Source organism: Sturnira hondurensis, unplaced genomic scaffold, assembly GCF_014824575.4.
Source record: "Sturnira hondurensis isolate 20B ecotype Veracruz unplaced genomic scaffold, ASM1482457v3 Scaffold0022910, whole genome shotgun sequence".
NCBI lineage: Eukaryota > Metazoa > Chordata > Mammalia > Chiroptera > Phyllostomidae > Sturnira > Sturnira hondurensis.
Window position 1 is genome coordinate 2251804 of NW_028095541.1, and position 26192 is coordinate 2277995.

General features: G+C 38.4%; 1 protein-coding gene across 2 annotated transcripts in view; it reads left to right on the forward strand.

Moving 5' to 3' along the window:
* The window catches only part of NOL8 (nucleolar protein 8), a 42695-nt gene that overhangs the window by 14157 nt on the left and 2346 nt on the right, over nt 1-26192 (forward strand). For both annotated transcript variants that reach the window (XM_037037149.1, XM_037037148.1), the window contains exons 6-15: nt 5085-5153; nt 6874-8688; nt 10092-10205; nt 10708-10830; nt 11112-11202; nt 14247-14385; nt 15278-15355; nt 20498-20766; nt 22284-22410; nt 22943-23013. In XM_037037149.1, coding sequence (XP_036893044.1) covers nt 5085-5153; nt 6874-8688; nt 10092-10205; nt 10708-10830; nt 11112-11202; nt 14247-14385; nt 15278-15355; nt 20498-20766; nt 22284-22410; nt 22943-23013 — 2896 coding nt within the window. The remainder of the gene's footprint in view (nt 1-5084; nt 5154-6873; nt 8689-10091; nt 10206-10707; nt 10831-11111; nt 11203-14246; nt 14386-15277; nt 15356-20497; nt 20767-22283; nt 22411-22942; nt 23014-26192) is intronic.

Consider the following 26192-nt stretch of genomic DNA (forward strand, 5'->3'; position numbering starts at 1 on the left):
ATGATTTGTTCAAATAAGTTTTCGACTTGTTGCTCTTCCTCTTCTGGTACCCCTGTAATTCGGATATTGGAATGTTTTAAGATGTCCTGGAGGTTCCTAAGCCTCTCCTCATTTTTTTTTGAATTCTTGTTTCTTCATTCTTTTCTGTTTGTTTGTTTGTTTGTTTTTTCTTTCTGGTCCACTCCATTGATTTGAGTCTCAGTTTCCTTCCCATCACTATTGATTCCCTGTACATTTCCCTTTATTTCACTTAGCATAACCTTCATTTTTTCATCTAAGTTGTGATGAAATTCCACCAGTTCTGGGAGCATCCTGATCACCAGTGCTTTGAACTGGGCATCTGATAGGTTGGTTATCTCTTGGCCACTTAGTTGTATTTGCTGTGGAGCTTTGATATATTCTTCCATTTGGGCCGGGTTTTTTTTTTTGGGGGGGGGGGTGTCCCACCTCTTACATATGAGGGGCAGAGCCTTAGATGTTTACCAGGGTAGGGCAACCAAGTTGCTGGGTTGTGATACTGTATGTGGAGGACGGTCCTAGAGGGCACAATGGTGTTTGCAGCCAGCCCCCTGGCACCTTTCCCCACTTCACAATTGCAGCCTCACTGGGCTTCCCATTGCCACCCCTTGCCCAGGGTCTGCCAGCTGCTGCCTGTGCGCCCAGGGTCCACCCATTGCTGTCTTGCACACCCAGGGTTTGTCAGTTGCTGCTTTATGCACCCAGTGCCACCGTTTTTTTTTGTTTTGTTTTTTTTTTTGCTTCGACGCTTCTCCTACCAGTCTGGATGAATGTGTCTATTTTAACTCCTTGGTTGTCAGACTTCCATACAGTTTGATTTTCTGTCAGTTCTGGTTGTTATTTTGTTTCTAAATTGTTATTGTCCTTATTTTGGTTGTGCAAGGAGGCATAGTGTGTCTACCTGCGCCTCCATCTTGGCCAGAAGTCCCGGTGTTATGTCTTCTTGATGTATTGCCTCCTTTATCATTATAAAATGTCCCTCATTGTCTCTTGTTACCTTTTTAAATTTTGAAGTCTATTTTGTCTGTTTTAAGTATGCCTGCACCAACTCTTCTGGGTATACAACTTGCTTGGAATATCATATTTTACCTCTTCACTGTGTTTGTCTTTGTAGCTGAGGTATGTCTCTTAAAGGTAGCAATAGCCATTTTATCTTTTGTTTTTTTTTGTAGCTCTGTGTCTTCATTATTTTTCTCCCTTGTGTTTCTGTCTGTTATTTTAGTTTGGTGGTATTTTATGATTTTTTCCCTTTGTTTTCTTTTTTTTAAAAAATATGTTTATTGATTTTAGAGAGAGAGGGAGAGTTTGGGGGGAGAGAGAGAGAGAGAGAGAGAAACAGAAACATCAATTGGTTGCCTCCCATATACGCCCCAACCTGAGATTGAATCCCCAGCCTTTTGGTCAATGGGATGACACTCCAACCAACTGAGGTGCACCAGCCAAGGCTGTTTCCTTCTTCTTATGTTATGTGTCTCAGTTCTAGATTTTTGTTTTGGGGTGGGTACTATTAGGTTTATACCAAAAAAAAGTTTGATTATACAACATTTTTTTCCTGTGATTGTACCTCATCTCAGTTTATCTGTGCAAGATCAGTCCTTCCCCCATCCCCTTTTATGTTCCTTTTGTCACAGATTATCTTTTATGCTGTGTGTCCATTTCCCATTGCAGTACCGATTTATCTTACTTATTTTAAAATGATTTTACCTCCTTTAACTTTTATATTACATTTAAATGTTTAATACCCTATTCTGAACAAGAATTTAAATGTTTTGCTTCTCTCTGTTAATCATCTTACTCAGTTTTATTCGTCTTTGTTTCAGTAGAAGAGCACCTTTCTCCATTCCTTGTAATGCTGGTCTTATGGGAAATTCCCTCAGCTTCTTTTTGTCTGGAAGAACACCTATTTCTTTTTTTATATGTAAGGGATAACTTTGCTAGATATATTAATCTTGCATGGTCATGTCTCTCTTTACATATTTTGAATATTTGATACCACTCTCTCCAAGTTTATAGAGTTTTTGCTGAAAAATTGGGTGATAACCTAATGGAGTTTATTTCATAGGTTACTGTCTTTACCCTGGCAATCTGAAGTTTTGTTTCTTTTTTAACAAATTTTTGTCTGCTATCATGTGCATTCAAGAAGGCCTTTTTGGTTTGAGAAAATTAGGTGGTGTGTAAGCTTCTTAGATTGAATGTCCAGTTTTTCCCATAACTACAGGAAATTCTTGTTGATTTTTCTTTTGGATAAGCTCATTGTTTCCTTTCCCCTCTCTTCTGGTCTGTCCATTGTTCTTATATTGTTCTAAGAAAATTAGATTTTTTTTTTTGTGGAGTTCTTTACCTTTTTTTTAAGATTGTATTTATTTTTAGGAAAAGGGGAAGGGAGGGGAGAAAGCGAGGGAGAGAAACATCAATGTGCAGTTTCCTGTCGCACATCCCCTAATGGGGATCTGGCCTGCAACCCAGTCATGTGCCCTAACCTAGAATCAAACTGGCAACCGTTTAGTTTGCAGGCTGGCACTCAATCCACTGAGCCACACCAGCCAGGGTAAATCTTTAAATTTTTTTACTGTAGAGTCTCTTCGTTCTCCTGAATCATTTCTAGATTTCTATCTTCAGTGTTACTAATTCATTCCTCCAGCTTGCCTGCTCTATTTTCTAAGTTTGCTAATTTTTTCTTCATCTCTTTTTTGAGCTCTTTAGCCAGAATTTCTGTTTGGTTTTCATTGAAAGTTTCAGTTTTTTTGTAAAGTACTCATTTTGTTCATTGATTTCTATTCGTGAACTTGCTGAACTAATTTTTTGAAATTTCTTGTGTCTTGTTGAATTAAGTATTATAATCTTGAATTCTGTCATTTTAATCACTGTCTTCCTTGTCTTTAAGTTTATTTTCTACATATTTTTCATTTCCTTTCTAAATTTTCTTATTTCCTCGGTTATTCATTTTGCTTGATGCATTATTTCTTTTACTGAGCATTTGTGGAAATTTAATCCCTTTCTTTTTTAAGTATTGACTTTTTATTGTTTAGCACAGTGGTTTGCAACCATTTGTATATCATGGGACATATAAATAATTAGTTAAATTCTGTGGCACACTAAAAAATACATTTTTGCAGATTTGAGTGAAAAAAATGTATAATTTTGATTTACAACAAAAATAATGGTAATTACCTACCCTTTTTGCTCCAATGTGACTTTTTAAAAAATTAGGTGCCTAGCCTTGGCTGGGTATCTCAGTTAGTTAGAGTATTGTCTTCTGCACCAAAAAAGTTGCAGATTCAATTCTTGGTCATTGCACACCCTAGCTTGCAGGTTGATCCCCAGTCAGAACAAGTATGAGAGGCAACCCATCGATGTTTGTTTTCCTCTCCCTCCTTGCTTTCTCTCTAAAATCAATAAAAACATATCCTCAGGTGAAGATTTAAAAAAAAAAAGATCTGCTGCCACCCTGGCTCGTGTGGCTCAGTGGGCTTAGCAGGAGCCTGGGAACCAAAATGTCTCTGGTTCTATTTCCCGTCAGGGCACATGCCTGGGTTTGAAGGCCAGGTGGCCAGTTGGGGATGTGCAAGAGGCAACTGATTTTTTTCTCCATCTGTCTAAAAATAAATAAATAACATCTTAAAAAGAAAATCAGGTGCCTATACTTGAAGATAAGGATACCTAGTACCAAGAATTAACCAATATAACGTAACCTTATTATGCAACAATTCACAATAAGATGAAACTGTATTATATGACTTTGGAGCATTCATGTGGTACAGCTGTTTTGCTGTTATTTTTTTTTTGACAGTCTGTGGGAAAAGAGGTCAGTGCCTCTGACTAAATAGTCAAGTATTGCGTGTTTTTAAAATTCTTGCAGCACAATGGTTAAAAATCACTGGTTTCACATGTTGGTGAGTGAAGGTTTTTCTTTTCTTTCCCAGTTGTGCCAAAGCACAAGAGACTTTTGAAACACAAGTCTCTTACCAGTACTACTGGGACTTTCTTGATCTCAGTGGCTTGGTATCCCCTCAGTTAGGGAGATCACCCCATATCCTACAAGGAGGTCGGCATCCTTTTTACAACCCAGTCTCCTTAGTCTCAAGACACCACTCCCATGGTGATATGTAGCAGGCTGTAGGTCTGCTGCTGTGTGCCTTTCAGTGCCACTCTTCTGCAATCATAAGCTGTCAGCTACACTGCTGTATCTGCTGTCTCAGCCTATATCAGGCTCTGCCATGATAGATGGGTGAGGGGTGGGTGGACAGAAGTGGCTTCACATGTCTCAGACTTTTCTTTCCATTGGGTTAGGTGATAATGTATACAGACCTTTTAGTTTTTGAAAATTGCTTTTGCCTTTTCATGATCTGCCAAGTGAGGGTTTTAATGCTGGGCAGGCCACAGGATTGTTGGGGAGGGATTCCCATCACTGCTGCTTTCTTTTTCTGGTGTTAGCAGCTTGTGGAATACTACAACCCTTTGCACCGCTTCTCTGCTGTGACCCTGGGCTCAGCCTCTGTGCACCTGCCACCCAGGCCCAATTGCTGCCTCTGCCCCTCCATTCTTTCCACTAGTGGTGTCACAGTGAACACCGAACTCTTCCTTGCTGTTGTGTCCGTTTTGTCCACAGTGAGCACCAGACTGCGTCTGCCACTTCTGTCTGTCCCTAACCCCTCTTCCTCCTCCCCTGCTTATTCTGATATGCCTACCTTCAGATGTTTCAATGCATAGATCCCTCTGAGGTGTTCGTGTCTCAATTCCTTTGTTGAATTATGGCTGTCCAGCTTGTTACAACTTTAAGGGGATGTCCTCTCATGCTGCCATGCTGCTGTTGTGTCATTAACAACTGGTGTTTTTTGTGAAGCATCCTACATGGCTTATATGGGATCGATAGCTACCCCAATTTCCTTCTTTCTTTTGATTCACATGTGCTTTTTTTTGAGAACTCATGTTTCATTATCAGAAAACTAAAACCCAACAGTAATCATGACTGAGTGTGAGTTCAATTTTTTTAAAGTTGTATTTATAAAAAGTGGTTAATCTTGTTCATTTGTGACATATATAGTAAATCCTTTTTTCTTTTTTAGAATTGGGTTGTGAGTAAATTTGGAAGAGTCTTACCCATTCTTCACATAAAGAATCAGCAAAAACGTAAAATATCCTTTGCAATTGGGTTTTCAGAGTAATAATTATTTCGTACAGTTTTGGCTAATTGTAAAAGTTTATATCCTACGTTTAGAATTTTCCTGCCTCTGTCAGGAAATCTCTGAATGTTTATTTAGGGGGTTTTTGTTCCAAACTTCTAGCCAAGGTAAGACCTCACTACCTAAAAGACTAGAACAATTAAGAAAAATTAGAGAATGTAATGAGTTTTTATACAACTATGTAATACAAATGGTGATTGTCAGAGAAGCCTTTTCACGTATTAATTTATAAACTCTTCCTCTCTTTGGTATGGGTTCAAAGCCATGTGAAAAAAGAGGTAAAATGGGGCAAAGGAACATGGGGCTGTTGTTAAAGAAAGCTTCGGAGGTAGTGGAGTAGGTTTCACATTACTAGAAAAATAATAGGAAAGAGTACAGGAGAGAGGAAAATAGTAGATTAAAATATATAGACAAGTATAGAATGGTGGGTAGAGAAATAGTATAGAACCCAGAATGAGCAAATGCAGATGCCTATTCCCTTGAGGAAATGCAGTCAGATTGTTTTAAGACCTCAAATTCCTAATGTTATGAACTTCTGGGCAGAGGGTATAACTAACTTGTGTATCCTTTAGCTTTTATAGTATGTGTCAGGGAAGCAGAAGCAATTCCAGGTATTTCAAACAGAGAGGATGTAATGTATCCAGTATGTTTTAAATATCCTGGACGATCTGCAAGCTGAATATCAAGCTTCCCAGAGATCAGTAACCCAAGCAAACAGTTACCTTCTGGAGTTAGAGAAGGAGAAAGGTGTGCCCTCAGTGCTTATGGCTACTGTGCCACTGAGGTCACTGAAGCCCTGACCACAGCTGCTGCTGTTGTCCTCCCTGCCAGTGGCACAAAAATCAGGGAAATAGCGACTCTTTTCTTTCTCTTTGCCTTCTGGCTTCCTACCAATGGCAGCCACTAATAGCAAAGAGGGGGAGATATTGAAAGAAAGTGGGAAACTGAGAAACCATGGACACTTTTTCGAAGTGATAACTTAAAGCAACTTATTATTGCCTGTTCATCTGTTTTAAGAAATCAGCAAATGTCAACAGTCATCATAGAACATTGACATTAACTAGAATCTTTCTGTATAACATTGGCAACAAAACATGCTCTAATAAAGAATTAGTACCTTTCTAATAAAGACCTATAAACCCCCCCCGCAAAGAGTGAGTAGGTGTAAAATGGATGTTATTGATGGAGGAGAATCAGAGCTAGGACAAGCCAGTATGAAGAAGGCAGAAATACCAAAAAAAAATTGACACCCAAGGGCATGCAGTGTCTAGCCGTGTCCCTTTGGGTGCCCCTCTATACTCTGCTTATGGTAACATCTCAGCGGGTAGATTTCTCAGATTTACAGAAAACAGTGTTTGGGTCTCTGCATCTAGAATATAATCTGAATTAGTTTGCTATAATGTCTACATTCAAGTAGACATTCTGCTGATTAATAGTGATGGTGCTTAATTTTACCTCCCAAGTAATCTTTCCAGTTATTAGTGATGATACTTTGTTTTAACTCTAGATAAAATGTTTAATTCCAGATAACATGAAGTCACCTAGTAAAGTCCTCATTTTGTTGGGATAGGAAACTGAAGAGTAAAATGAAAAAGTATTCCTTTTGTTCCACCAGATTCATAGGTTTTCCTAAAACCTAGGGCCTCTGTTTTGTTCCTTGACTTTTGGAAACATTATGAAGTATGATCCATCAAAATACTGCCACAACTTAAAAAAAATAGGGGAGGACTTCACAAATGCCATTCCTATATCCAGTCTCACTTGGGAGTTGGAAGGAGGAAATGATCCTATGAGTAAGAAACGACAAGGGAAATTTTCTGACTTTGACTGCCCTCCCAACAAGACAATAAAAGTGCAGAAGGATGAGAACCCCTCTGTATCTCTGGCTATGAGATCAAGACACCGTAGAGTAATAATGAAGAATCCACACTTAATACTGCAACAGACTGCTCAGGAAATAGGTAGTGATCCCATTACTCCTAAATCACACCGTGTATCTGATTCTGATAGTCAAAAACTTAAAAGAAACAAAAATAGCTTATCTGATGATATCAAATTTGAAGATGGATTAAGACTAATGACTGCAAGAGAGGAAAACTTTGGGAGAACTTCATGTTCCTCAATAAATGAATCTGAAAATGATTCTTTTGAAGTTGTAAGAAATGATTTCAAATCAAATGTTCACAAACGGTCTTTAGCAGATTTAGTCGTCAAAAATAATGTCTCTTGCCTTGATAGTGAAGATAATGTTGTGGGTAATAATTGTGACTATGATTCAGGAGATACAGATGATGTTGCAATAAAAAAAAAAGTCGGTAAAATCAAAAATAATATAGAACTTTCACAAAGGGAAAAGTCTATGTGTAAGAAAACGTCTGTGAAAAATAAAAAAAACTGTGAGCTTTCTGATCATTGTATTAAAGTACAAAAAAGAAAAAACAACATAGAACTACCTATCAACAACACAGTTAAACGTCTTGGTTGTAAATCTCTGTCCAAGTCCATTAGCAGTGAGGATGCTGATTCTGTGTCAGAATCAGCGAACTCTGAGGAAGATGAGTATAACACCATGATGAAAAACTCCCTTCATGTGACGTTTACTTTAGCTGACTTGGGACAGTTGGCTGGCAGTGACCTGAAGGCTCCAAAAGAAGATACTAAGAGTGATGGCTGGGAAACCAGCTCCAAGTCTGACAGAGCCTCTGAAAGCCACAGGACTTCTGGTGGCCTCCACAGAAGTAAACACTGTATTTATCCTGAAGAGATTGTGGCTTCCCTTTTAGAAGGAGAAGATAATGCCCCTGGAAAACAGAAACCAAATGAAAACAACTTAAAGCTAAAATTCCAGGCATTCAAGGGAACAGGCTGTCTCTATGGAAAGGAATTGGTGAAAAAATCTATGAAAGAGAATGTTGCCTCTGGCAATATTAATAGAAATCAGAATTCCTTGAAACTTCAGGATCCCACTAGCATGTCCATGGAAAATGTCTCATCAGGAAAACTGACTCCTTTTCAATGTGCAAAGAAAGCAGATGATCCAAACCATATTCAGCCTCAAAAAAGACAGTTCATTTTTAAGAACCAAAATTACAAAGTGGTGTCCCCTAGCAGTTTAGATAAGGGAAGTATTCCTAGTTGTAGTCTGTTGACATTAAAAGATAAGAAATCTGCAAGTCTTGGTGCAGAGACCCCCAGGAGAGGCTTTGAGGAAGACTGTTGCCACAGGTCCACAAAAACAGGAGAGGGATCTGAAAAGGGGCCTGACCAGAGCAGCCATGTGATCCTTGAGAAATCTCCAGAGGTTTCCTCCAGGATGGACACTCAGGGAAGTGAAACTGACTTCCCACTTTCTATTGAGAGTTCATCAGACGTTAATGCTAAGGACAAACAAGCTGAAGATAATCAGAAACGTTTGGCAGCCTTAGAGGCAAGGAAGAAAGCAAAAGAAGTACAAAAGAAGCTGGTTCATAATGCCCTGGCAAATTTGGTGAGTATATTTTCATTCTCTGGTTTAACAAGAACTCTGAAATTGTATCCTTTTCTTTCCATGAAGGTAGGCATGCCTCTTAAGAGGTCAGTATGTTAGCACCCACCAGTTTCATGTTTTATGTCCTTGAGTTAGAAACTTCTATCACCGTATATTTTTTGTTTATCTTGACAGAAGTTGAGATTAAACTATTAGGAAAACATTTTTTATCTGTTTTTTTCTAGTTTTTTTTTCACGGTTCACTCTCTTTTAGAAACTAGGACTGGTATAGTTAAGTAATGTGTTTTAGTATGTCTGAAATTACTTCCCAAGTAATTTGTTTCCCAGTTACTTGGGATGTAAATCACCTTCCAAGTAATTTATATCTTGCCACGATTTACTATAATGAGCCTTTATTTTTTAACATCTGTTAAGTCCCTATGAAGTTTCAGGCCTTCACTATAAGTATTACATTTATAGAATGAGTTCAAGAATCACAGTCCCTGTCTCAGGTGGTCATTAGCTCATAGTGTGGTGAGCAGGAGGGCAGTTGAGTTCCATGGGCTAACTGAGAAGTGTGCCTGTATGCCCTGGAAGTGCCTAGGAAGCACCAGGTTGGTCCAGATGATGGTGGTAGGGGGTTTCTTCAGTCTGAACTGAGTCTAGTAAGAAGATCAGTATAAACTGGTTAGGCAGAGGTGAAAGGGTAGCAAGGGAAAAAAAAGGTATTTCTGAAGAGGGAGCAATTTATACATAAGGGAACATCTGCATTCAGTGTGACTGAAATGTATAGAGTATGAGGTGGAAGAAATGAGTCTGGAGAAATAAATACGTGTTGTGACTAGGCTACAGAGGTTGGGCTTTATTCTTAAGGCTGTGAAAAAACTGAAGAACTTAAGCAAAGAAATGAAGATCAGTTGTGTATATATTGGAACAGAGGTTGACAAACTGCAGCTCACAGGCCATGTAGCCCATAGCCTATGTTGGTAGAGCCTCCAAGCTAAGAATGTTTTTTACATTTTTAAGGCATTTTTAAAAAAAGGAATTATAGGACTGAGACCACAAAGCCTAAAATAGTTATGCTCTGGCCCTTTACAGAAAAAGTGTGCAAAATTCTGTTTGGGAAAGAACATTTAGGCCATGATGAACAACAGATTGATGGGGCAAATCTGGAACTAGGGACAGCCTTTGGGAGGTTGTGAGCCAAGGCAGTAACAGTGGGGAAAGATTTAAAAGATATCAAGAAAGTCCAGTTGGTGGGACTAGGTGACCAACTGGATATGGAGAGAAAGAGAACTCATAAGTTACTTTCTCGGGAAAATAAGTGGTTAATGGTGTTCACTAGATAAAAAAGGATGGGAAGTAGACTAGAGAAGGAGATAAGGGGTTGTCTTAAGATGTGATGCCTTTGATGCCTGCTCTAGGACAATCATCCAGAGGACAAGCCAACACACATCATCTTTGCTTCTGACAGTGAAAGTGAGACAGAGAAGATGTCCACTTGGGAGCAAAGCTGTCTGACAGAGAAACCAGTAAAAGTAAGAAGTTCAGGGTGTCTTGTGTGGGTATTCCTCTATTTCTGAAGATCTATGTCTGTCATTTGCATACCAAGACCCCCATACAATGCCAGGCTCAAAATAAAATCCACTGGGAGCCACAGTGAAACTCAAGGCCCCCCAGTCCACCACATACAGACTATAGGGACCTTGGAGATTGTTTCTCCCATGAGCCTCGCCTTCATGTCATCTACACAGTGACATCAATATCAGTGAAATCCTGTTGAAACTGTTCACTCGTATATAACAGCTTTCCCCTTTTCCCTCACACCCCCTCAGGCTGCACTCGGCGTCTCCGTACTAGTGGCCTGAAAGACCAAGTAGACAGCACTGAGTCAAGAGTTTCTATTTTAACCACCATTTGCCCTTTCCTGGGAGATGCATCTGGGTTGTTGGTTCTTAAATGTGAGAGGCAAGATTACATAATAAAAACACTGATTGCCCCGGTTTTTAATAAATGCTTCTGTCTTCATCTCCATAACAGGAATTCTTGAATAGAGCATCTGGGAAGCTATTTGACAGCGATGATGAGAAGGAATACGATTCTGAAGATGACAGTAGTAGGTTCAGAATTAAACCTCAGTTTGAGGGTAGAGCTGGAAAGAAGGTTAGTAAAGTTTGAAAATGATAGAACTTGCAACATGTCCTCATTTTTCAACATAGTCCTTAAATCTAGGTAAGTTCAGGAAGACCTTGATCTGTACTCCTGCATTTAAAAGTTTATTTTGACAGTAGATTCTCAACTACTTGTTCTAACTGATTCATGGGTGGGTAAGGTTATACAAACAATAACTGGAATTTCAGGGTGCAGGGAGTGCACTTGGAGGGTCTTCCTGAGAAGCAGTTTCTTGAGAATATGGCTATCAAATGTGTATTTTGTCTTTGCAGCTCATGGATTTGCAGTCTCACTTTGGCCCTGACGATAGATTTCGCATGGACTCCCGATTTCTAGAAAGTGACAGTGAAGAGGAACAGGAAGGTAAATGCCTCATTGTCCAAACAGTGCTGATGTCAGAGTTGGCACAGCCTAAGAAGTCATCTAGTCTAGCTCTTTTGCTTAACTCATAGAGAAACTCTTTACCCCAAGACATTGAATTGTGAAGCTTATAATACAATGCTTAGCTTACTCAGTACTCCTTGAGTTCATTTGTACATATTAATTTATTTACAAAATTTAAAAGTAGGTGAAGCTGCCAGAAATGACAGGAATAAATACATAGCATCCACCAGAGGCATCATCTTCCTCTGTCTCCTCTCTGGTGTAAGAGACAAGGGGCAGGGTTACCCTCTGGCAGTAGATTGGAAGGTCCAGTTGAGGCCATGGGTGGAAGACAGTTAAGTCACACTTGACTTTCTAAAAGAGTATTCATCTTCATTCTTTGTATGCTGGGTTCCTGTCGTTAAAAGGAAATGTGCTATTGAATGCCATTCTACTTAAATTCGTCGTAATTTGGGTGTATGTAACAGTGATGATACTATCAGAAGCATCCAAATTCTACTCTTTTCAACTTTCTTTTGTGTTTTTCATAGCAGCCTTTCTCTTATCCTTAAGTGATCTCCCTGCTTCCTTCTGTGATTTCTGAACTTGTTTCTTTATACTGTCTCTTTTTCTTTCCTTCTTGAGTTAATCTAACCTGCATCTTAATCCCCCTATTCATACATCCTTCTCATGTGCTTCTTTATCCTTCCGTTTTCTTCTAGCTCTTATTCTATTTCTGCAATGAAAGGTGTCATAGATCCAAAGGCCATTCCTTCGCCCCTGCCAGTTTTTGAGTTGCCACTCCCATCTTTTCTTTTTAGTTCTAAACATGAAAAAATAAATTACATCTAATTCAGAACCAGTTAATGTTCTTGTAAATAGTCTCTGATTTGATGATATCAGTTCTTTGAGGTGATCATTGCGTGTGTTGTACATTTCCAGAAACCAGAGTTCAAAGAGTAAGTTCTCCAGAGCCAACATCAACTTATGTTTCAGAGCTTCTCACTCAAAATCTCTCTCATTTTGAAAACAGGAATGGAGAGAATATTGGGAATAGCCTAACATTTAGAAGCTACACATAGCTGGGGCTGGTGTGGCTCAGCAGATTGAGTTCTAGCCTTCAAATCAAAGGGTTGTTGCTGGTTCAATTCCCAGTCTAGGACACATGCCTGGGTTGCAGGCCAGGTCCCCAGTGCGGAGTGTGTTCAAGAGGCAACCACACATTGATGTGTCTCTCCCTCTTTTTCCCTCCCTTCCCCTTCTCTAAAAATAAATAAATAAATAAATAAAGTCTTTTTAAAAAATGCTACACATAGAGGTTACTTTCTTCTGCCACTTTGATCTCCTTGCAGGTCTTCTGGTATAGGTTTCCTCAAAGCTAAGAATGACCAGTTCACCAGATGTAATGGTAGATGCATTTTCTCCAACTTCACCATCTTCAGCCTGCCTGTAGCATTTGTCACCATTTACTATCCCTTCTTAAAATGTTCTCTTCCCTTTCCTTCCATTTAATTTTCTTCATTCCTAATTTTCCCTTGTCTCTAGATGTAGGTTGTTCCCAAGGTTCTGTAAGTTCCTATTCCTTTATCCTTCTTTTGTACATGGGCAATTTCCACATTTGGGTCATCTTTCATCCTGCCTGTTCTGCTGAGTTCATCCTTTTCTTGGTGTCTCATGGATATTTCTCACAGGTTTCTGGGCCCAGGTTAAAATTCAAGTCCCAACTTGAATCTCTCTCTCAGGTCCTCCAGACCTTTCTGTTTCTTTTGGTGGCACTGCCTTGGTGTTTTGATTTGTTTCTTCCCTACTTTAGAGGTTCAGTTTTTTTGTGAATTGCAAAGACAGTCTTGCAAGTAAGCACCACAGCCAGCCTGCAAACACCTTGATCCCTTTTGTGTTCTACTTCCTAGTAGTCATTATTGGATTAAAAATGAAATTGTGATTTTCAAAGTCAAAAGTTGTTGAATATTAGTAGTTTCATATGATTCAATCTAATGCAGTTAAAACTCTTTTGTACTTTTAAAAATATGTTCATTTTGTTTTCCTATACCTGCCGTGCTCTCCTCCCATCACTTTGTCTTTCCTCCTGATTATATTCCATTTGGTTTCATTTGAACATAATCTATATGTCTGTTGAACCCTCAGAAACTTTTGGGGCATCTTTGTAGAGAACTTTTTAAAAATCAGTATTGTGTTTTAGTTTTTGTTTCTTGGTTTATATCCTGTGAAAAGTTGGTAAGGTCTTTAAGGCCTAGACTTATTCTGTACTTCTGTTTGTAATCCAAACTATCTGTTTAACTTTCTTCCCTGATATTTGTCTTTTTCTAGTAGTTGAGAGTAACAGCTTATTCTATACACCTCGTGTGTATAGGCCTTTTGCTCTCTTCCTGCAGTATTTATTACTGCATCAAAGGCTGAAGTAGCTGTCTACTAACATATATTAGGCAGTAAAATTACCATCTTTCACTTTTAGATTTATATGTAATTTAGATTACATCTTTAGAATGTTTTTTAAAGATTTTATTTATTTATTTTTAGAGGGGAAGGGGAAAGAGAGAGAGAGAGAGAAATATCAATGTATGGTTGCCTCGTGGGTCCCTGCTGGGAACTGGCCTGCAACCTAGGCATGTGCCCTGACTGGGAATCGAACCGCAGTTATTTGGTCCACGGGCCCGCGCTCAATCCACTGAGCTAAACCAGCCAGGGCTAGAATGTTAATAAATTCAGTTTGGGATAACTTTAGGTTCTCGGTTAATATCTCTCTATACATTTGTCAGTCTTTATTTCAAAACTGTGATACTTGCCAATGAAATCCAGATTCAGTTTTTATAATTACAAATAAAAATGAGGCTTTTTGTTTGCTGGTCATACAACCTCTGAATACATTGGCATTGAGGGTCTTGGAGATAGGCAGATTTTCAAAGTGAGGTTAAACTTTTCTTCTTTTTATTTTAATGTGTTCAGGTGAATGATAAATACTTGATGATTGAGACTTCTCAAGTTATATTTGCCAAGAGATTACTAATTGTCTTTTTCCCTCTAAGAGGTAAATGAAAAGAAAACATCTGAGGAAGAAGAGCTTGCTGCAGAAAAGTTGAAAGCCCTGAATATTATGCAGAATATTCTGCATATCAACTTAAGCAATTCTGCAAGCAAAGGATCAGTCGCTGCTAAGAGATTTAAGTATGGTTTATGTCTGTCTCATTCCACCTTATTTTCCTTTGCCATAAGTGCCTTCTTAAACTCAGTGTAAAACTAGGCCATTTCAAACTTCCTGAGTTGGGGCAGTGGCAGTATACATAAGACCCTTAAAAATATACCTACCTTTGATCCAGTGGTTCAATTTCAGGAAGCTAATCTTAAATTATTTCTATATTTATGTTCTTAGATAGCATAGCAGCATTGATTCCATTAGTCAATTAGACAGTGTTTTAAATGGTAATAAATATATTTATTATATAAAATTTTAAGAATGTAAGGTGGAGAAACTGATGTTAATAACCCCTGTACACCAGCTTCTACACTCACGAACATGTGACCAGTTTTCTTTTCTGTATCTTTATGCACTTGCTTCTACTTTTTCCACTGAAATATTTTATGTAGATTCCAATAGTATATCATTTTATTTGTGTATACTTTAGTATGTTTAAAATAATTTTTAATATTAACAAAAATCCAGGGAAACTCAAAACTAGATAATTTAAAATATGATTATTTCTTTTTTAAAAGATTTTATTTATTTGTCTTTAGAGAGGAAGGAAAGGAGAGAAGGACAGAAACATCAATGTATGGTTGCTTCTTGTGAGTCCCCTGCCGGGAACTGGCCTGCAACCCAGGCATGTGGCCTGACTGGGAATCGAACCATGATCGTGTGGTTCGCAGGCCCGTGCTCAATCCACTGAGCTACACCAGCCAGGCCAAAATATGATCATTTCTAATGAGGTTTTGATATTGTATAACTTTGTCTTGCTCAAAAATCAGAATAGCTCCAGTGCTGAATTACAGTTTGCTATTAATTTTTTGTATTAGTGTTTTGATTTATCTCTTCTAACTTACCACTCTTTTTTTTACATAGGGACATCATACGTTATGATCCAACAAGACATGACCATGCCACTTACGAAAAAAAGAGAGATGATAAACCAAAAGAAAGGTAAATCAACCTGGTTCTTTTAGTAGCAGGATCATATATATTAATCGTATTTCAGACAATGAAAAAAGTAGATAGTAACCAATATCCCATCTATTGGTCTCCACTGTATTTAGTTTAAGAGCAGAGGAGGAAAAAGTTAGTGTGGAGTTAATGGATATGGTGGAGAGAGCCGTACCTTTGACAAAGGAATGCCATGCATTTAAATGATGATAGGTGTTCCCACTTCAGTATTATGGTACCTTGTACTTACTTATATTAGTTTCTTATAGTGACTGTGACAGATTACCACAAACTTGGTAGCTTAAAATCACAAAAATTATTGTTTCACAGTTCAGGAGGCTAGTCAAGGGTCTTGGAAGGCCTGCTTGTCTTCTGGAGATTCAGGGTAAAAATCCATTTCACATGTCTCTCAGCTTCACGTGACTGCCAGCAATTCTTGGTATTCCTTGGCTTGTGGCTACATTATTTCAATCTTTGCCTCCATCTTCACATGGTCTCTCTTCTGTGTTTGTGTCATCTTATGTGTATTACAGGAATACTTGTGACTGCATTTAGGGTCTACCTGGATAATTCTGGGTAATCTCTTTGTTATAAGGTCCTAACCACTCTACAAAGACCCTTTTTCCAAATAAGGTAACATTTACAGGTTTTAGGAATTTGGGCCTGTACATAAATCTTTTGGGGGCATCCATTCAATCCACTACTCAGCTGTGGTAGGAGCTTCTATTTCTTATAAATTAGCTGCCAGTTTGATAAATATGCCAAATATATGAAGCAAACAGTAATGTGTCCTGGCTTAATTCCTTCATTTTTCCACTGTTATAGTCACTAAACATATGGGGTACCTTGAATTAGATTCTGGAACAAAAAAGACATTTGTGGAGAAACTGGTAAAATGAAAATAAAGTTTGTGTTTAGTTGCTAGTAATGTAACTGTGTTAATCTTGTCGTTTTGAGAATTGTATCACATTTATATAAGACTCTGCCATGAGAGGAAACCAGGTGAAGTTTATTTAGGAATGCTGTACTTTCTTTGTAATTTTTTTGTAAATCTAAAATTAAAGTTTTCTTTTGAAAAGGATCACATACCAGACCAAAGTAGAACTAGCATAAATATTCCCTGCAATATAAAATTTTTTATGTTACTTATGATAATCCACGTTGGTACATAAGTGGAAGGTGTCTTGTATAATATATTAATTTTATGTACATCTGGGGTATATTTATTATTATCTATTGCTGCATAACAAATTGTCCATAACTTAGCATGTTAAAACCACAAACATTTATTTAAAACCACAATATCTACCCTCTGGCTGCAAATTGTGTACATTCCTACCGCATATATAATTTTCTCTTTTACCCAAAACTCCCAGAAGCCTTAGCTCTCTACAGTATTCATTCAGAATCCAGGATATTATCATCCAAATCAGATCTAGGTGCAGATGAGGCTTATCTGTTGTTGTTCTTTGAATACAAAACCTTGAGTACAGTTTTTTTTTTTTAAGATTTTATGTATTTATTTTGGGAGAGAGGGGAAGGAAGGAGAGAAACACCAATCGGTTTTCTCTTGCACACCCCCAACTGCGGACATGGCCTGCAACCCAAACATGTGCCCTGGCTGGGAATCAAATCAGCAATTTTTCAGTTCTCAGGCCAGCACTCCATCCACTGAGGCACAGTCAGGGCGAGTGCAGTCTTTTCAGTTAGAAGACCTATGAATATGATATGCTATAAGCATAGACAAACCAATGGAAGCACTACTACCCAACGGAAGAAAACAGAAGACACGAAGGGGCCACTGGTTTAGGAGTTCTGAAATAAATCTAGATAGCCAAATGTTGTGAGATCTTTTATTAGAACTGAGGGTCTGAGAGTTCTAATTCTCCGTAGTTCTTGACTCTGCCTTTAAGGTCATCCTTGTGTTTTTAATACATAAGCTTGCAGCTGAGTGATTGTCTTATCCGGTTTTGGGCTTTTAGGAATATGGGAGTTTGAAAACCTGTTCATGGTGGAATGTCTTTGTATTTATCAGTACAAGCTAGGTGTGTTTCTGTTAATATTGATATAATTCTCTTAAAATACTTGTGAATCTCTTGTGAATATTCTTGGGGTTTATTCTATTAGACAAAGCCACACCAGAAATCATTTTGAGATCAGCCCGTCTTACTGTGAGCTTCTGCTGAGATACATCAACTTTAAACTCCTTACAAGCCTTATTATTTGACCAATTGTTGTTTCTGACCTATGTGCTATATCTTAACAAAGGATTTTGTTTTATACATAGACTGGAGCATACAGATTTTCTGCAAAGGGTCAGATAGTAAAACATTTGGCTTTGCAGGGAAGGTGGTCTGCTGCAGTGACTCCACTTGGCCTTTGTAGCAAATGAGGGAGCCTGTGTTCCAGTAAAACTATGAGCAGGACACTGACGTTTGTGTTACATATAATAATTTCTGAATGTACTGAAATCATCTTTTACTTTTTTCCCCAACTATTTAAACTATAAAAATATTCTGAATTTGTGGTGCATACATAAATATGTAGCAGCCTGGATTTGGCCCATTTGTTATAGGGTGCCAACATCTACTTTAGACCATATTTTTCTGAGAGTCTAAGATTTGATCTTTTCTTAGAACCCATTTATTAAATTTTATGTCATTTGTCTTCTGAAGATTAGGAATCTTCTAAACCATGAGATTCTGACTCCTTATAATTTTTTTCTTCTGGTTTTATTGTCTCTGCTCACATTTTATGGTAAGTAGCAAGACAAGTAACAGCAAATACCTTCATCACCCTCCTGGACATCTCCTTAGTTAGATCACCTGTTGATGAGGCACGTTTTCTGATTTCCAATGTAATAAAGATGACAGTGTGGCTAAACTTTCTATTGCTACTCAGCAAGGATCCCCTTTCCTTCTGTTTCCAGTAGCATCATCTCACTTTTCTGCAAGCCCTCCTTATTGCATCCTCCTCACTGGCCATGTAGTTTCTACTAACACTTTCTTTAAGGCTCTTTATGCTTTTGCTAACACCTCACTGAACGTCCAGTTTCTGCCTATTGCTTGGCAGTATTGCTTGGCACTCCTACATTTAAGTTTATTTTACACCCCACTTCTGGGTCCCCAAATCTGTATAAATTATGTATTGCTATATTAGAAATTGCCCCAAAATGCAACAGCTTGAAACTCAAACATTAGGTTCCAGTTTCTCTAGGACAGGAATTTGGGAGTGCTTCTAGATAATTCTAGTTCAGGGGGGGTCTCAAAAGGTTGCAGTCAAGATGTAAACTAGGGCCCTGGCTGGTGTAGCTCAGTGGATTGAGCACAGGCCTGTGAACCAAAGGGTTCCCAGTTTGATTCCTAGTCAGGGCACATGCCTGGGTTGCAGGCCAGGTCCCCAGTGGGGGCTGCGTGAGAGGCAACCACACGTTGATGTTTCTCTTTGTCCTTCCCTTCCCCTCTCTCTAAAAAAATAGTTAATTAATTTTTTTTAAAGGATGTGAATTAGGGTTATAGTATCTGAAGGTTTGAGATGTTTGCGAGATGGATCAGGCACAGGGTCATTGGCAATAAGCCTCAGTTCCTTGCCCCATTGGCCCCTCCACTTGGCTGTTTGAGTTCCCTTACAACATGGCAACTGCTTCCCCCAGAGCCAGTGATCTAGAAAAGGGAGAGAGCGTGGAGAAAACCAAACTTCATTCTATGACCCTAATGTCAGTTGTTACACACCATCACATCTGCCTTATTCTATTGGTTAAAGAAATTGAGTCCAGCCCACACTCAAGGAATGGGATAATTCATGTTACCCCTTAGAGAAGGAAGTATCAAAGGATCTTTGGGCCACTTTAAAACCACTACTACATGGCTCAATGGTAGTCACTTGGAACTGTCTAAAGGACCCCATTTTTTATACACTTTGCTTTCATAGGAAGCATAGCTATCTTAAACCGTATCTAGGTTGGAAGTATTAAAAATTTTTTACTGTGAGCTCTGGCTGATGTAGCTCAGTAGACTGAGCATGGGCTATGAACCAAGGGGTAGCTGGTTTGATTCCCAGTCACAGCACACGCCTGGGTTGTGGGCCAGGTCCCCAGTGGGGGACACACAGGAGGCAACCACGTGGTGTTTCTCTCCCTCTCTTTCTCCTTCCCTTCCACTCTCTCTAAAAATAAGTAAATAAAATCTTTAAAAATTTTTTCTTACTGTGAGATAGTCTCCACCACTTAGATGATCATTTAAGACATCTTGTTCACTTACTACTTAATACAGTTAAAATTCTAGCCTGATACCTGAAGTCATCTCTAATAGTAAAATGTATTTTAATCCTTTATTAACTAAAAACTTGATATTGAAAATTGCCATGTCGCCCTGGCTGGTGTAGCTCAGTGGATTGAGCGCGGGCCTGCAAACCACATGATCGAGATTTGATTCCCAGTCAGGGCACATGCCCGGGTTGCAGGCCAGTTCCTGGCAGGGGACTCACAAGAGGCAACCATAGATTGATATTTCTCTCCTTTTCTCCTTCCCTTCTCCTCGAAAGATAAATAAATAAATAATCTAAAAAAAAAAAGAAAAGAAAACTGCCATGTAAGATCAAAGAGAAAAGATCAAAGATCAAAAAGAAAAGCATTTCTCCTAAATGTAGAGCAGATTTATATAGCACTATAAAAATTTCTATCCAAAACAAACTAGACATAGCATATTTATAATTCATTTTTAAAGCAGATTTATAACTAAAGCCTTCTCTGCCAGTTTTGTAAACTCATCAGAATTTTAAAACTTTGGAAGGTTTTAGATTGATTTATCATGTTCATTTTGCAGGTGAGGAAACAGGTGCATTGGGGTTAAATGAATTTTTTAACTCAAAGCTAATGTCTCAGGTTTAATTTTTGAATTGTAGTTCAGAGGATAAGAAGTCTAGTATGACTCATGTTTACTAGAGTTGTTTGAGATAGTTTTGTATATAAAAAGCTTATTGGTCAAGATTCTGTTTTTATAAGCATAGTTTTATATATGCAGATCCTGCTGGATTTTGAAAGGATGGGATTAAAGTTAGTCATGTTATTGTCCTTTTTTTATTTTTGGAAATTATCCAAACATTGACTGTTCCATTTTGGTGCATATGTCTATGTCAATGCAGTAAAGCAAAGCGAAAGAAGAAAAGAGAGGAAGCTGAGAAACTACCTGTGGTGTCTAAAGAAATGTATTACAAAATTGCTATGGATTTAAAAGAAATATTCCAAGCTACAGAAGATACCAATGAAAAGGAAGGCGTGCCCTGGAATGAAGACTGTGATGGAGAGAAAGCCAAGGAAGTCCATGACCCTGCAGCTTTGAAGACTGAGGCCAAGCAGCCCAGCGGGTTCACATTTTCCTTTTTTGATTCGGACACTAAAGATATAAAGGAAGGTACTTTTATTTTTTAAACTATTTCATACTAGACAGTTTAAACTTAATTGACTGAGTCTACAGTAAGTGTAATTATTTAACATTAGCTGAAGAAAGGGTTTTTTCTTACACCTAGATAAACAACATGAAGTTTAATATCACATGATCATAAATGCATTATTCCTGGAGCAGTGTTTAACAGAGCAAAACATTGTTTCTGCTTTAAGGGAGCAAACTTCTAGCCAGTTGAAGCTGGAGAGTAATGTGCAGCATGTCTTCTATACAGTAGAAAGAAATCATGAAGTATAGTTAGTCAAATATTTAAGTAGTTTCATATCTTAAATGCATGTGGAGAAGCCATGACTTATGGAAAGCCACAACTATGAGTATATGGTAAAGGAAAGGAAGAAATAGAACATTGGCTTGATGCAAATATGCTATTTCATCAATATGTCAGTTGTTTCAAACTTTATCCTTGAAGAGTTGCCAGAATCTAAAGAAAAGTATCAAAAACAGTATGTATGGATAGTTTTGCATTACATTTCAGAAGGTTTACTTCTGAAGGCCAACATAGTATAAAAATTAAAAACGCCTGTTCTTAGGGGGCCACTCTTCACCTAGGGGTCAGAATGGAAGTTCAGCCTTCGTGGAGCTTCCCTGTAAAGACTACTATAGATCTATGTAGTAGAATGCATGCGCACCTAACTACAATGGCTTCTACTTGAAAGGTCAGCAGCTAAAATAACATGCATGTGTTTAGCTGTTAAGTATTAAATGCCAGCTGTGTGGTAATCCAACAGGGATATAACAATCTAGTAGTTTTTAAAATGCTGTTCTAAATAAGATGTGCTCTGCTTATCTCATTTTCTTTCCTCTGTTCTTTTTAAGTACCAAGTTTAAGTACTAAACTATTGGACAGAATTGGCGTGATATGGATAGGATATGGGCTATAATTCTAAGATTGACTCTCAAATTCTAATTTGAGAGTCAAGTATGAGGAATTAGTCTTAAAATGAGTATTAAGTCTCCTCAGCAACCTGGAAGTAGTGCTCTAACTTGGGAATTTGAGGGACTTGTGAGGTGTCTGTCTGCATCTTTTATCAGTAGTTTTTTCAGCAGTTCTAGAAAGGTTTTGGAAATTGAAAATGTAAACATATGTACCTTTTCTCATCTTTGAAAAAGCAGGAGGGAAACCTGATTTCACTACATTGTGTTATATTAGACTTCTCGTGCTACCACAGGCGCCATGCTTATTTTGTTTGTTTTTTAAACTATGTTCCCCATTTATAAACCTTTATTTTTTATATCTTTTTATAACATTACTATATTCCTTTTAAGATTACCCTAGCAATGCCAAAAATATGACAGTAGCTTCTCTCTGTTTAAAAATCTTAAAAGTTACTACCTATTTTTAATGATTAAGATATTGTCAAAGTAGAGAGATATGCTAACATGGTGAAAGCAATCAAATGAGTATGTTCAGAAATACTTGGTGATTAGTTACAGTCCTGTCATCTTTTATTATCATGACAATATAGAGACCTATAAAGTTGAGACAGTGAAACCTGGTAAGAATTCCTGGCAGGGAGCCTCTTATTTCGAAGACAGCAGTTCAGAAGAAGAAGATGCTTCTGAGGAAACAAATGATATAAAGCCCAGACCTGCGTAAGTAAATTGTTACTATACAGGTACACCTTATAATTTATAAAATCTGAGTTAGACATCCTTTAGAAATATTCTAGAAGTATCTAAGCTTACCTTTCAAGACAACTTAATTTTCTTAGATTCATTAGAGAATTCTGTAGCTTTTTTGTAATGAGGAGCAAATTTCCTTTTCTTAACATATGGATAGCACAGGGGGCAGGGATATGATGTGTACAGGGAAAAGAGAGTCACACTGTTCTAAAAAGAGGATTTTGCAGCTTCCAGCTCATGAGAAACATTGGCAAACAAGGTGGCAATGGTAGGGGTGAGAATATCAACAATCAGTATGGGGAAGATAGCTCTTGTACTTAAAAGACTCTTCATCACCAAAGCATCAGATAAAAGAGAAGAATGTGGAAGAGAAAGCATGAGGTCATTTAATTCAGCAAAATAAGCAAAACACAAAGCATACTTAAAGAATAGTTTGTTTATATTTCCAATGTAAATATGGCTTCTCATATATAGAAATTAATCAACCAATCTCTCTGTCTAGAGAAATATCATTACCTGAGAAAGAGACCACTAGATTTTTCTTTTTCTCCAAGAATGATGAAAGACTTCATGGTGAGTGCATTTTTTGATTAAATGGTATAGAACTGGTAGTAGTACAGCTGTCAACACTGCATGTTCTAATCTAATAACATGCATCCAAGTAAGAACTATGTTGGCAAAAATTCTAACCCTTTGCATAATCATGTTGTTTAGCCCACTCTGTTAGACTGATACAGGTTGACGTGTAAAGCTGAAAGGCTGAGAGCTCCCACCAACTACCTCCCTCACTCTTTTATGATCCTTAACGAGAGCTTGTTTTGCTGGGGGGAATTGCTTAGATGGTATAAAAACCAATCCTACATTTTTAGTACACAAGTTCATGTGAAAATCTGAGGTTGTTGTTGAACTTCTCATTTCTTAAATCCTAGCACAAACATAAACCAAGTTACATAATAGTAAATTGTACATAAACAATAAAATCCTTGAAACTTTACATGTTCATCTTGTAAAAAACCAAAATATTTATGAAAATTAGCATAAATCCTTACATCTGCAGTGAGGAAATCGGCACCCACGGATTCCAGACAAATCTAGGACTGCAGTTGCTTCCCCAGAGGAGCCCTAGATCATGCCTATTCATTCTGGTCAAGAAGGCAGCATAGGTAACATGGTACTTGCCTCCTTCCACAACCACATCAAAAATATAACTAAACTACAGGACTTCTGGCCAAGATGGAGTGTAGATAGATAGACTGTGCCTCTTCACACAACCAAAAGAAGCACAACAACAAATTTAAAAACAAAAAACCACCAGAAATCCCAGAAAATCAAACTGTATGGAAGTCTAACAACCAAGGAGTTAAAGAAGAAACATTCATCTAGACCAGAAGGGGTGGAGATGGGCAGCCGGGCAAAGTAGACTCATGGCAAGGAGGTGGCTGGCAGAGCAGATGGTCCCACATTCGTGTGCAGATAAATGGGGAAGAACAACTAGGGAGCAAGACAGACCACTCAACCCAGGGTTCCAGGGCAGGGAAAGAAAGCCTCAAACAATCTGATTGAAAACTCCTGTGGGGGTTGAGGTGGCAGCGGGAGAAACTCCCAGCATCAAAGGAGAATTCATTGGAGAGACCCACGGGGTTCTAGAACATACACAAGCCCACCCACCTGGGAACCAGCACCAGAAGGGCCCAATTTGATTGTGGGTAGCAGAGGAAGTGACTGAAAACCTGGCAGAGAGCAGAGCAAGCAACATGGTCCCCTACCCCACAGACAGCATCACAACTCAGGATCCTGGGTTGCCCCGCCCCTGTGAACACCTAAGGCTCTGCCCCTTACTACGTAACAGGTGCAACAAGACAAAAAAAAAATGGTTCAAATGAAAGAACAGATCAAAGCTCCAGAAAAACTAGAGCTAAGTGACAAAGAGATAGCTAACCTATCAGATACACAGTTCAAAACACTGGTAATCAGGATGCTCACAGAATTGGTTGAATTCAGTCATGAATTAGCTGACAAAATGAAGGCTATGCTAAATTAAATAAAGAAAAATGTACAGGGAACCAACAGTGATGAGAAGGAAACCAGAACTCAAATCAATGGTGTTGACCAGAAGGAAGAAAGAAACATTCAACCAGGATAGAATGAAGAAACAATTCAAAAAAATGAGGAGAGGCTTAGGACACCTTTAAACATTCCAACATCCGAATTATAGGGGTAATTCGGAAGGGGAAGAGGAACAGCAACAAGTGGAAAACTTATTTGACCAAATTAATAAAGGAGAACTTCCCCAATCTGGCAAAGGCAATAGACTTCCAGGAAGTCCAGGAAGCTCAGAGAGTCCCAAAGAAGTTGGACCCAAGAAGGAACACACCAAGGCACATCATAATTACATTAGCCAGGGTTAAAATGGAGAGAATTCTAGAAGCAGCAAGAGATAAAGGGACAGTCACCTACAAAGGAGTTCCCATCAGACTATCAGCTGATTTCTCAAAAAAACCCTTACAGGCAAGAAGGGGCTAGAAAGAAGTATTCCACGTCATGAAAGGCAAGGACCTACATTCAAGATTACTCTACCTAGCAAAGCTATCATTTAGAATGGGAAGGCAGGTAAAGTGCTTCCCAGATAAGGTCAAGTTCAAGGAATTCATCATCATCAGGCCTTTGTTATATGAAATGTTGAAGGGATTTATCTAAGAAAAGATAAAAAATATGAACAGTAAAATAACAACAAACTCACAGTTATTACCAGCCGAACCTAAAACAAAAACAAACTAAGCAAACAACTAGAACAAGAAAAGAATCACAGAAATAGAGATCAAATGGAGGGTTAGCAACAGGGGAATGGGAGGAGGAGAGAGGGGAAAAGGTACAGAGGATAAGTAGCATAGACAGTAGGTAGAAAACAGAAAGGTGGAGGGTAAGAATAGTATGGGAAATATAGAAGCTAAAGAACTTATAAATATGGCACATGGACATGAACTAAAGTGGGGGAATGTGGGGGAGGGGATGTCCAGGGCAGAGGCTAATAAAGGGGGAAAATGGGACAACTGTAATAGCATAATCAATGTATGATATATATATGTTCATGTTCATGTTTATGTTTGTGCTAGGATTGAAGAAATGAGAAGTTCAACAACAACCTCGAGTTTTCACATGAAGTTTTAGTGTACTAAAAATGTAGGATTGATTTTTCTACCATTTAAGCAATTCCCCCAAACAAAACAAGCTCTTGTTAAGGATCATAAAAGAGTATGTGTGTGTGAGTGTGCATATATATATATATATATATATATATATATATATATATATGCATGCACACACACACACTACAGAACAATCATCATTCACAACCACCTGAAATTTAGCTGAAGGGAAGTCCTACAGCTAAGGATATAGAAAAGCTACAAGACTGGTAGGGTTGGAGACATGGAACAGAGTAGTCCAACACCTACATGTAGCAGATAATAATCGAGAGGAATATCTCAGCTGAAGAGGTGCCACCTGAAAGTGAAGTGTCACAGTCCCACACCAGGTTTCCCAGCCCAGAGTTCCAGTGATAGGAAGAGAAGTCCCCATGACTTCTAGCTCTAAAAACCAGCAGGCATTGTGGCTGGGTGAGATGAAGGGCTTCTGGAGTCCCAGGCATTTCCTCATATATAGGGCCTTCACATGGACTAACTCGGACTCACTCCCTCTGTGTTCTAACACTGGGATGGCAGCTTGAAAGGTACAAGGGACATATGGGGAGC